At 61.0% G+C, this 11,468-nt stretch overlaps 1 protein-coding gene across 2 annotated transcripts; it reads left to right on the top strand.

Annotated features, from left to right (window-relative positions):
- The first annotated feature begins 872 nt into the window (after positions 1 to 872).
- C2CD2L (C2CD2 like) lies at positions 873 to 10,472 on the top strand. Of its 2 annotated transcripts, none has more exons than XM_056107485.1 (14): positions 873 to 1,649; positions 3,491 to 3,586; positions 4,354 to 4,473; positions 4,628 to 4,738; positions 4,840 to 4,956; positions 5,033 to 5,144; positions 5,248 to 5,356; positions 6,776 to 6,840; positions 6,930 to 7,057; positions 7,149 to 7,323; positions 7,875 to 7,976; positions 8,113 to 8,249; positions 8,339 to 8,624; positions 9,409 to 10,472. In XM_056107485.1, exons 1-14 carry the CDS (start codon positions 1,296 to 1,298, stop codon positions 9,618 to 9,620), a joined length of 2,124 nt encoding a protein of 707 aa, XP_055963460.1. In that variant the 5' UTR covers positions 873 to 1,295; the 3' UTR covers positions 9,621 to 10,472. The 2 variants fall into 2 exon arrangements, with proteins under 2 accessions (XP_055963460.1, XP_055963461.1); XM_056107486.1 differs by having other exon boundaries at positions 876 to 1,649; positions 8,116 to 8,249.
- Positions 10,473 to 11,468: the final 996 nt, after the last annotated feature.

Genomic DNA, 11,468 nt, shown 5'->3' with positions numbered 1-11,468 from the left:
CTTGCCAAACTCAGGCAAGGCACAGAGGCCCGTGCCACCTGCTTTTGAGGAAGGAAAGCACTGGCAAGCCCCATCCCACAAAGATAGAATCTGTTTCCTTTAAGCAACCTGAGCCATAGTACCTCTTTTTTTTCTGGTGGTGGGTTGTGGGGTGAGGGGGTGCTTGTCCAGATAGCACAGGTTTTGATGCCATGGTCTAATGGCTGAATCTACTGATAGTCCATGCCTGCCGTTGCCAGTTCCCTCATTACCACCCCCTCTACACGTGCTCCATAGGCAGGAGCTGTTACTAGGGAAATAAAGTATTTTTAAAAACAGAAGCAGCCGCAGGCTTGGGAAATCTCTCCGGAACAAATCCACACCAGCAAGGAGGTTAATAGAGTGTTCCTGAGTTCTGGTTCCCGGGAATGGGCGCGGCGGCGGCGCCGGCGCCAGGATTCCATGTTCTGCTCCAACCTTTCTTTTCGCAGGTACCCGTCTGCTTTCTCTCCTGTCACTCTGGGGCTGGAGTGCTGCCAAGGTCGGCGATCGGGAGCGATCGTCGACCCCTGCTTACCCGGGACCTAGTTTCCTTCCTCCGGGAAGGGGGAACGGAGAAGCTGCGGTGGCTTTTGGGAGAAGAGGATGATACTCTGCTTGGGGGTCACCTCCTTAATCCCCAGGCGTGCGCACTGTGGACACGCGGCACGGCGGGTGAGTGAGGAAGCGCTAGCCTAGTCTTCGCCCACAGCTCAGGCGATGGGGGAGCACCCTGAATCCTGGATGGGGCGGGGTGCTCGCAGATCCCGCCTATTTTCAACCCTGGAATCTCCTCCCCTCCGGTCCTGCTCGGGCGCCGGAGCGCGCGGCTCGCCAGGCCACGCCCAGCGCGGGTGCGGCCCCTTTAAGGGCGGGTGGGGGCGGGGCGCCGGCCGTGTTGTCAGTGTCAGTTCTGCGCACGCAGCCCTCCCGGAGCCGGTGCCGGCCCGCGGGCCCCCGAGTCCCTGCAGAACCCGACCCGGGACCGCGCCGTGGGAGGAGTCGGGCGCCGGCCGGCGAGCCACGGGGGTCCGCCCGCGGGAGTGGCCGAGGAGGGACCGCGGAGAGAGAGGAGTCCCGGCGTCGCGGTCCCCCCGGACCCGCTGCCCTCGATCCCTGGCACCCACTAGTCCCAGGCACCCAGGCGCGGAGAGCTCCGGAGCCCGCGCGCCCAGCCCCGGGGGAGCCCGCCCCCGCCCCGCGGCCCGCCCGGGCCATGCTCCCCCGGGGCAGCGGCTGAGCCGGAGCCCGGACGGCGTCCGGAGCCCGCGCGGAGCATGGATCCCGGCTGGGGCCAGCGGGACGTGGGCTGGGCCGCCCTGCTGGTCCTCTTCGCCGCCTCGCTGCTCACCGTCTTCGGCTGGCTGCTGCAGTATGCCCGGGGCGTGTGGCAGGCGCGGGCCCGCGGGGGCCGGGGCGCGGGACCCGCCTCGGCCGCCGAGCCCGCGGGCCCCCTCCGGGAACTGGGCGTGTGGCGCTCGCTGCTGCGGCTGCGGATGTGTCGGGCGGGCGCCCCCGCCGAGTCCGGAGTCCGGGGCCTCCTGGCGTCGCTCTTCGCCTTCAAGTCTTTCCGGGAGAACTGGCAGCGGGCTTGGGTGCGAGCGCTGAACGAGCAGGCCTGCAGGGACGGGGTAAGTTGGCCCCAGCACCCGGGGGCGGGGGGCTGGGGTCCTGACTCGGTGGGAGTGCAGTGTCAGGAAGACCCGTGGGGGTTGGGGGTCGGGGTCAGCTCCAGAGCCCCGAGGTTCTCTCCCTCTTGGATCAGAGGAAAGGGTGCAGGTGAGGTTGAGGGTTGTAGCTAGATCCCCGAGCCTGACTTCTTTTCTGCTAGAGCCCCTGGTTTCCAACCCCCTGCACGAATTGCTGTTCTCATAGCAACCCTAATCCCCGTGCCTGCAGGCACTTCCGCCTGCCTGGGTGCTGGTTGTGCTGAGGGGGCGGAGTAGAAAGCAGCCAGGTGCACCTGTAGCGGGGATTTGCCTGGCTCCTGTGCCCCACATCCCTGGCGTGGCCAGCCCCAGGCAGTCAGCCCCCTTATCCCTTGGTGCCCTCAGGACTCTCGCCCTGCAACACATTGCCATCTCCATCCACAGCGCATGTGTTAGGGGAGGTATCAAGTAGAAAGCTGAGTGACCATCGCTGGCCTTCCCAGTCCTGGGCCTAGAGCTGCCCACTGAGGGTCAGTCACATCAGACCAGCCCACTTCCTCCCGTTGCGCCAGGGGCATCTGACCTCCCAGGAAGTGGGACAGGAAACGTAGTCACAAGACTGAGGTGGGTGGGAGGTATAGAGGCCTCCTTATGGGTTTGCTCTCCCGCCCTGCCCAGTAATCCCTCCTTGCCCTCAGAGTCCATCTCCCCTTTCTCAAGGAGCCGCCACTTCCGGCCCTGTTCCACGCCCAGGTGCCTGGACCAGAAATGGCCACACACCTCATTGTTCTCTTTGCCCAGCTGGCAAGCAGAAAGCCAGATGGCATCTGTCCGTCTACACCTTGAACCTCCACCCAGTTTGCCCTGTACCTTGTTCCCTAGGTCAGGAATGATTCGGTTGGAAGCTGACTCAGTTGGACATTGGCCTACCTTCCTTGCTTGCTGGGGGTGGAGTGGGAAGTTGGGGTTCCTTCCCTCCAGGCCTAGCTTCCTAAGAGACAACCCTCAAAGCAGGGAAAGTGGCTGCCCCCAGTTTGCCAGGCAAATAAGCTCTCTGGATTTGTTTCTCCCCCTCTGGAGACCCGAGGAAGGGCTGCCGGCCCTGCTTATGCCCTTCTCCTTTCTGCTCTCCGAATGGGTCTGCAGGAGATGCTTCCACGGTTCCAGGAGAAATTGGAAGCCCTGGCACGCTCTAAGCTAAGCGGCTTTCTGCTCCCTAATTTCACCCTGCTGTCTGCCTTGAGGAATTAGCCAGGCTTCTGGACCCTTAAGCCCTCTGAGCTCGCATGTATTCCCAGTTCCCCCAGGAAAGTTCCCCACTGCCATGCAGAGCTAGTCTGCACTCCAAAAAGATGGCTGAGTTCTGCTCTGGAGAACAGAACACATCCCCTTTCTCAGGATAAAGGCTTCGCCTTGTTTCTCCAGTTCTCATCTTGAACAGGTGGCCCTAAAGCCTTCCCCCTACCACCTCCATGTCCCTCCCAGTCCAGTGCTTAAAACAGGTGGCAACTCGCACCTTCATTTTCACTCCGCATTCCTTTCTCTGGCAATCAGGTGGGGGTGAGGGAGAGGATGGAGACTCCTGGTACTCCAGCTGAAGCTAACCTGCTGTCAGAGGGACTCAGCTTCCTGGCCCTCTTGGTGCCTGCAGCCTCTGCAGGTCCCAGAGGGGCTGGGTTCAGGGGAACCTCCTCCTGTCCCAAAGCCTGAGCCAAGGAGGGGCCAGCAGCCAGCTTGCAGCTGAGCCCTGCAGTGTCAGACCCAGCCAGCCACTAAGTGGACCAGCCCCAAGACCTGATCCTGTGCCCATATTATTCCCGCAGAGCTCCATCCAAATTGCCTTTGATGAGGTGCCCCAACTTGCACCCAGAACCAGCATTAGTCACGTGACCTGCGTAGACCAATCAGAGCACACCATGGTAAGGGGCTCTGGGTTCTGCCAGCTTTAGGGCCCTGGGGACTGGGGTGGAGGTAGGTAGCGAGGGTTGTTTAAAGTCCCAGGATTCTGGGACTGGAGAGATAGCACAGCGGGTAGGGCGTTTGCCTTGCACGCGGCCGACCCGGGTTCGATTCCCAGCATCCCATATGGTCCCCTGAGCACCGCCAGGAGTAACTTCTGAGTGCAGAGCCAGGGGTAACCCCTGTGCATCGCCAGGTGTGACCCAAAAAGCAAAAAAATAAGTAAAATAAAATTTAAAAAAAAAATAAAGTCCTAGGATTCTAATTTTGTCTGAGGGGAGTTCTTTTGGGGAGAGGGTCACGCTTGGCACTGCCCAAAGGCTACTCCTATCTCCCTGCTCGGGCTGGACGCAGGGCTCCCACATGCAAAGCCAGCGCGTAGCCCTCTGAGCATCTCCCCAGCCGCTCCAGCGGTTCTTCCCCTGGAGTCTGAATGCCTGGGAGACCCCGGGTTGGGGTCAGAAAGTCTGAGACTCCCACTCAGGTTACATGCAAAGTAAGGGGTGTGTGTGTGTGTACATGTGCGCGCGCTTCTGTGTATCATGTGCATGTGTGCACATGCATGCATAGCTGCGTTCTTCTGGAGAAAGAAGCATCTGTCTTTGCTCTGATTCTTTTATGAGTTTATGACCCCAACCAGGCCTGAGGTGGGCAGGGGGTCTGCGGAGCGGCGGGCAGCCCCTCCTCCATGCCCACCCTCCAGGCCTTCCTGCCCTGCCCGTCCCAGGTGCTGCATTGCCAGCTCTCTGCCGAGGAGGTGCGGTTCCCAGTCTCTGTGACCCAGCAGTCCCCCGCTGCTGTCTCCATGGAGACCTACCACGTCACTCTGACACTGCCACCAACACAGGTGGAGGGGGATGTGGGGAACGGAGCTGGTGGTAGTGGCGGGGGGGGGGGGGGGTAGATTCGACCTTTTCCCTTTGGGTTCCCTCTGGGCAGGAATCTGGGTGGGGACGGTCCTAGGGGCTCTGCTACCCATTCCCTTCGTCCCTTGTCCCCAGTTGGAAGTTAACCTGGAGGAAGTCCCTGGTGAGGGGCTGCTGGTGTCTTGGGCCTTCACTGATCGCCCCGAGCTCAGTCTGACGGTGCTTCCCACGCTGCAGGCCAGGGAGGTAAGGGGGGTGGGGGGGCCAGGGCAGGGGTGGGGCAGGGAGGGAGATAGAGTAGGGGAACGCAGAGCTGAGAACCCCACCTCTGTGCTCTTCTCCTCCAGAGGGGTGAGGAGCAAGTGGAGATCTCCACCATTGAGGAGCTGATCAAAGATGCCATCGTCAGCACCCAGCCGGCCATGCTGGTCAATCTGCGGGCATGCTCGGCTCCTGGAGGCCTGGTGAGGAGGCCCTCGGGGCCTGGACCCTGGGGACGCGGCCTGTGGTGCCCACTCTGCTGACCTCCCTGCTTCCTAGGTGCCCAGTGAGAAGACCACCCCGGTGCCCCACGCCCATCCATCCAGCCCCAGACCCACTCGGTTGTTGCTGCGGCAGCTTCGAGCCTCTCACCTGGGAGGGGAGCTGGAAGGTGAGGGCCAGACACTGCCAAGGCCAGAGTTATAGGTGCCCACCCCTTCCCCGCACCCCTCCCTGGGGTTCAGGTGAGCCACCTCTCGTTTCTGTCCCTGCAGGCACCGGGGAAGTGTGCTGCGTGGCTGAGCTGGATCACCCCATGCAGCAGAAGTGGACCAAACCCAGCAAGGCTGGTCCGGAGGTGGAGTGGACGGAGGACCTGGCCCTGTAAGAAGTGATACCACAATTCTGCTCACCTAGGGAAACCAAGGGTCCCCCCACTTGGCAGCATAGCCCTGGTCTGAATCAGCTGTTCTTGTTTTTGTTTTTTTTTTCCTTTTTGGGTCACACCCAGCAATGCTCAGAGGTTACTCCTGGCTTTGCACTCAGGAATCACTCCTGGCAGTGCTCGGGGGACCATATGGGATGCTGGGAATCGAACCCGGGTCGGCTGCGTGCAAGGCAAACACCATACCTGCTGTGCTATTGCTCTAGCCCCTCTCTCTTTTTTTTTTTTTTTTTTTTTTTTTTTGCTTTTTGGGTCACACCCGGCGATGCACAGGGGTTACTCCTGGCTTTGCACTCAGGAATCACTCCTGGCGGTGCTCAGGGGACCATATGGGATGCTGGGAATCAAACCCGGGTCAGCCACGTGCAAGGCAAATGCTCTCCCCACTGTGCTATCGATCCAGCCCTGAATCAGCTGTTTTCAGTGTACCCTGCGGGAGCCCCAAGGTGTGTCCAACCCAGCCCCAGGTGTTGACGTTCTTGATGTGACCCGGCTAGGCTGTGGGCCCACCCTGCATTGCGGGCAGGCTGGAGGCAGACAAGTACAGGGAACGAAGACAGACAAAGGCTCACGGCACTGCTGTCGGGGAGGACTTGGTGAAAGCAGCTCCCAGAGGGAGGCTCCGAGGGCCCGTGGAAAGCACTCCTCAGAAGAGCAGGGTTTTTGCTTTTGTTTTTGTTTTTCTTTTGGGGCACACCCGGCGATGCACAGGGGTTACTCCTGGCTCATGCACTCAGGAATTACTCTTGGCGGTGCTCGGGGGACCATATGGGATGCTGGGAATCGAACCCAGGTCAGCCACGTGCAAAGCAAATGCCCTATCCACTGTGCGATCACTCCAGCCCTGGAGCAGGGTTTTCAGCGGTGCCTGAAACCAGGAAGTGTGGTTTGACACTGATCACTGGGGAAGGGCTTGCGTGCCAAGAGGGGGGCCGGGGGTGTTCTATCCCAACTCTGCCCCATTCTCATGGGACGAGAGTACTCAAGCCACGTTCTTTCCACTGGGGACCAGCGGCTGGAGACCACTGATGTTAAGGGCAGAGGCGGGGTCAGGACTGGAGCTCAGCGGCAGAGCACATCCTTCATCTGAGGCGTTGGGATTCATCCCAGCATCCCTGCTCCCTCCAGAGGAGAGGGCAGCCAGTCTGAGTGGGAGCAGTTAACATCAGCATCCTGTTTGCCCGGCGTAGTCTGGGGGTTTGTGGTGCTAGGGATGGAACCGAGGGCCTGTTCCTGTCATGTGCGTTCTGTCACTGAGCACCAGGCCTGGCTCCTCTCTCTGCCTCTGACCTGTCTTCCGCACAGGGGGAGATGCAGTTGGCTAATCTCCCTCTGCCCCAACTTCCTCTTGGCCACAGGGATCTGGGCCCCCAGAGCCGGGAGCTGACCCTGAAAGTACTGAGGAGTGGCGTTTGTGGCGATGGTGAGTGTGGGCCGGGCAGGGGCACCTCCAGATGGGCTGTGGGCCAGGCCTGGGCACCGGCCAGCTCACAGCACCTCCTCTCTCCGCAGCCGAGCTCCTGGGCCAGGCCACACTGCCCGTGGGCTCCCCTTCCCGACCACTGTCCCGAAGACAAGTGTGCCCCCTCACCCCTGGGCCCCGGAAAGTCCTGGGCCCAGCAGCCACCATGGCCGTGGAGGTGAGGGGGGACCCTCCTGTGGGGGTGGAGGGCAGGGGGCAGGGGAGGGGCAGCCTCCAGGCCTGGCTCTACCCTCTCCTGCCCTCTGCAGCTTCTCTATGAGGAGGGCTCTCCCGGAAACCTGGGCACCCCCACCCCCTCCACACCACGCCCCAGCATCACCCCGACTAAGAAGATCGAGTTAGACAGGACCATCATGCCTGACGGCACCATAGTCACCACAGTCACCACTGTCCAGTCCCGGCCCCGGGTAGATGGCAAACTAGGTAAACAGGAGGAACTGAAGAGCCCAGCTGGGGGTGGGGTCGGGTGGTGAGCAGAGCCAGAGCAGGACAGGGAGGGGCGAGGTGAGCCCCCATCCCACCCGCCTTCACCCCTCCCTCCTGTTTTTCGCTTCCTGGGTCCTACCCCGACTTCCTCACGCCCATTGGCTCTCTCCCTTGTCACCTGCCTCCCTCCACTTCCCTCCCTCCTGGAGGGAGGCTGCATGCCCCTCTCCTCTCACCCCTGCAGCCCTCGCCACACCTCCCTCTCTCTTATCCCAGGTTCCCTCCTTTCCCCACACCCTGCCTGCTTTGTCCTGCCTCCCGCTCCCAAGCTTGGGATCCTGCAACACACCCCAGGGCTGCGCTTCCCCCCTTCCCCCCTCTGTGGCTGCCCTGAGGGGCGCTTGCTTGAGAGGGGCACTTGCCATGCTTCCCCATCACCCGTGACTCATCAGCCCTCAGCCACCCTGTCCTCTGAGTCATGCCAGTACTGGGGGGAGGGGGGCACGCTCCAGCGCCTCCCGCCTCACTGACCCTCCCCCACCCACCAGACTCCCCCTCCCGCTCCCCGTCCAAGGTGGAGGTGACCGAGAAGACCACCACCGTGCTGAGTGACCAGAGTGGGCCCGGCGGCTCCTCCCTCAGCAGCAGCCGTGAGTGGGGCCTGGGAAGGGCAGGGTGGGCTGGCCCCAGGGCCCCTTCCCCCCCCCCCCCCACCAAATTTAGAGCTGCCCTGGGAGTGCTCAGGGTGGAAAAAAAAAGAGCCAAGCTCTGCCCGCGGACTCCCAGCAGGAGACAGCCACCTCTCCAATGGCCTGGACCCTGTGGCCGAGACCGCCATCCGTCAGTTGACTGAGCCTAGTGGGCGGGCAGCCAAGAAGACGCCCACCAAGCGCAGCACGCTCATCATCTCGGGCGTTTCCAAGGTAACCGGCCGGGCTCCGGGGAGAGGAGCCAGCAGCGGGGAGAGCCCCGTGGGTCACTCCTGCCCACTGCCGCTTGTCCGTCCTGCCAGGTGCCCATTGCACAGGATGAGTTGGCACTGTCCCTGGGTTATGCGGCCTCCCTGGACGCCTCCCTGCAGGAAGACGCGGGGAGCAGCGGTGGCCCCTCATCCCCTCCCTCGGACCCAGCAGCCATGTCCCCAGGACCCCCCGATGCCCTGTCCAGTCCCACGAGTGTCCAGGAAGCGGATGAGACCACGCGCTCAGACATTTCAGAGAGGCCCTCTGTGGATGACGTGGAGTCGGAAACTGGCTCGACCGGCGCCCTGGAGACCCGGAGCCTCAAGGATCACAAAGGTGGGGCAGGCTCGGCCTCCTTCCTCTCCAGCTCTGACAGTCAGGGACAGGAGCCTCTTTCTTTCCAGGGACCCCCTGACCCCCAGCCTGTGCAGCCAGACTGGAGCAGGAGGGGAGGTTGGTGTCCTGTCCTGGCCGGTGGCTGAGGGAAAGCTAGTGTGTCCCCTTGCCTCCACTTCCTGTCCTCTGGGTGTCGGTACACACCTTGGGTCCGTGTGTGTCTTCCTTGCTTCCCCTTCCATACTTTCTCTAAGAAGTCCTATCCCGAGCCCTCCAGGAGTGGCCTCTGGGCAGTGACACAGCCAGTAGCATCCTCAGGACAAGGGACCCGCCCCAAGCATCTGCCTCCCGCTGGCCCGGGTTTCCAGCCTGTGCATTTAACGAGGAGTTGGGCTGCCCTGCAGTCCTGGGGATAATGAGGTTTCTGAGCTCCCAGCCTGCTGTGGTGGCGCCCACCCCACCTCGTTAGGCCGCTCCCCAATTCACCTCTTTGAAGTCTGTCAGATGCTCGCTTCCTGCTCACCTCCTGGGACTTGGCAGACTAGCTGGAGTCAGCCCACAGTCCCTTTGTGACGGTCCAGGCTTTTAGGGCCTTTTTCTGCTCAGACATTTGATTTCTGAGGTGGAGAGCCCATGGGTCAGTCTGGCCCCGGGGACAGTAGCCAGCGCCCCCCCCCCCCATGCCATCATCCATCCCGTCTTCACTGCCCCCAGCCCTAGTCCAACGGCGGTGGGGGGGGTGTTTTCTTGCTCTTCACCTCAGCCTCCCGTCTTCCCTCCACAGTGAGCTTCCTGCGCAGTGGCACGAAGCTCATCTTTCGCCGGAGGCCTCGGCAGAAGGAAGCTGGGCTGAGCCAGTCCCACGACGACCTCTCCAACACCACGGCAACACCCAGTGTCCGTAAGAAGGCCGGCAGTTTCTCCCGCCGCCTCATCAAGCGTTTTTCCTTCAAAACCAAACCCAAGGCCAATGGCAACCCCAGCCCCCAGCTCTGAGGTCCCGTCTCACCTCCTGAGCTGGGAGAGGGCCAAACCCTTCCACCCAATCGACCGTTCCCTTCCGTTCCCCTTCCTGGACTCTCACCCGCCTGCCCAGGGCCAGGGATGCCCTCTGGGCTCCAGGAAGCTCTGTCCACATCAGCCTTGGGGCCAGTTGGGAGGGAATCTGCAGCAGCAGACAAGAGGCGCCCCGTTACTGACGACCTAGAAGAGAGAGTGGGTGGCTGGGTGTACAGAGGACTCGGCCCTGGCCGGGGTGGGCATTCCTCAGAACCGTTGGCCTGCCTCCAATACCGGCCCCTCCCAGGACCCCGGGACATTGAGCTCCTCAGCTGTTCCTTCCTCCCTTATTTATTCTCTTTTCTATTTATATGTGTGGTCCAGGACCCTCGGTGGCCAGAGGATAGAGGGCATCTCTCCCGGGGCATGGGGGGGGGGCTTTCCTGTCCCAGGAGGGTACACACGTCCCTCAGGTCCCCTCTCCAGCCAGCACCAATGTCTGCCTCCGAGGGCACTGGCCACACAAAGCAAGCGGGGCCGGTGCCTGGGTTGGGGGGGCAGGTACTCCCCACCTCCCTGCCTCCCCTCTGCTCCTCGTCCCTCCCTCCCCATTTCTTACCGTTTTTTGTACTTTGATGCCTTCTCCGTGTGAGCAGCGGGGAAAGGAAGGAGGGCACGAGGAGCTGCTGGGGGGGTGGGGGCGGCCTCCCCCGGAGACGTCCGAGAGGCCTTATGGAGCGAGCGATGATGGAGCGGGGCAGGGCCGCACCTCTGTCGGTTGGGAAATGACGTCCATTGCTGTGTGATGGCTTGGAACTTAATTTATTAAAGTCAAATTGGAGTTTATAACCTGGGCAACTGACTGTCCTTGAAAGGATGAAGGCGGGCCAGAGCGGATAGGGGGTTTTGTCTTGCATGCGGCCGACCCTGGGTTCAATCCCCGGCATCCCCCATGGTCCCTGGCATGGTCCCCCATGTACCACCAGGAGTAATTTCTGAACGCAGAGCCAGGAGTAACCCCTGAGCATCGCTGGGTGTCACCCTCCCCCCAAAAAAGAAAGGATGAAGAAACTAAGATAGGGGGTCCCTTAGGGAAGTGAGTTGATCACACGCATACGGGGTCTGCTAAGACGGAAGACCACGTGGGGAAAGCAAGGGAGGAGGAATTGTGAATGTGTGCCCGCATCTCCCCCCCCCCCCCACACACACAAAAAGGTCAACCAGAAAAAAGAAAAATTGAATGTAGGCATCTTTTCCCCTTTCTTGATCAGGCTGCACCTTCCAAAATATATTCAAGTCCAGGGTCTGAACTGCCTGGACTGGAGTCCCAGATCAACTAATTACCAACATGATCTTGGGTGAGTTTTCTTAACCCTCACATGCCTCAGTTTTCTCATCTGTAAATGGGAGCTGGAATAAGAGAAACTCTGCCAAGTTACCCTGCTGAGTGCTGAGTGTGTGCTAGCTGTAGACTGGGAGGGGAAGTCCTCTCAAGGGTTTCTTCACAGGAAATAGAGGAAGTTACCGGTAGGAGCAAATTGTCTGTTCCTGGTTCCTGTTCTCTGGGACCTTAGAGGGACTTGGACTAGGTAAGCTGCTGAGGAAGCCAGAGTGCTGGACTGGGGCCAGGAACCTGCAGCAAGCTAGAAACACACCCACTTGACCTTGAGCAGCCCACTTATTTTCTGAGCTACAATATCCTGAAGTGAAGGAGGGTTGTTAATCCAGGTCCTAGATCACCAGTCAGAGCCCGTGTGAGTGCGGTCCACAGGGGGAGAAAGGTTGAAAACCACTAATCTACCACCTTGGTTACAACTTCCAGTTTGTGGATCAGAATGTAAGACT

This window comes from Sorex fumeus, unplaced genomic scaffold (genome assembly GCF_029834395.1).
Source record: "Sorex fumeus unplaced genomic scaffold, SorFum_2.1 ptg000169l, whole genome shotgun sequence".
Classification (NCBI taxonomy): domain Eukaryota; kingdom Metazoa; phylum Chordata; class Mammalia; order Eulipotyphla; family Soricidae; genus Sorex; species Sorex fumeus.
The sequence above is the reverse complement of the archived record's forward strand: the minus strand, read 5'-3'. Positions and strand labels throughout refer to the sequence as shown.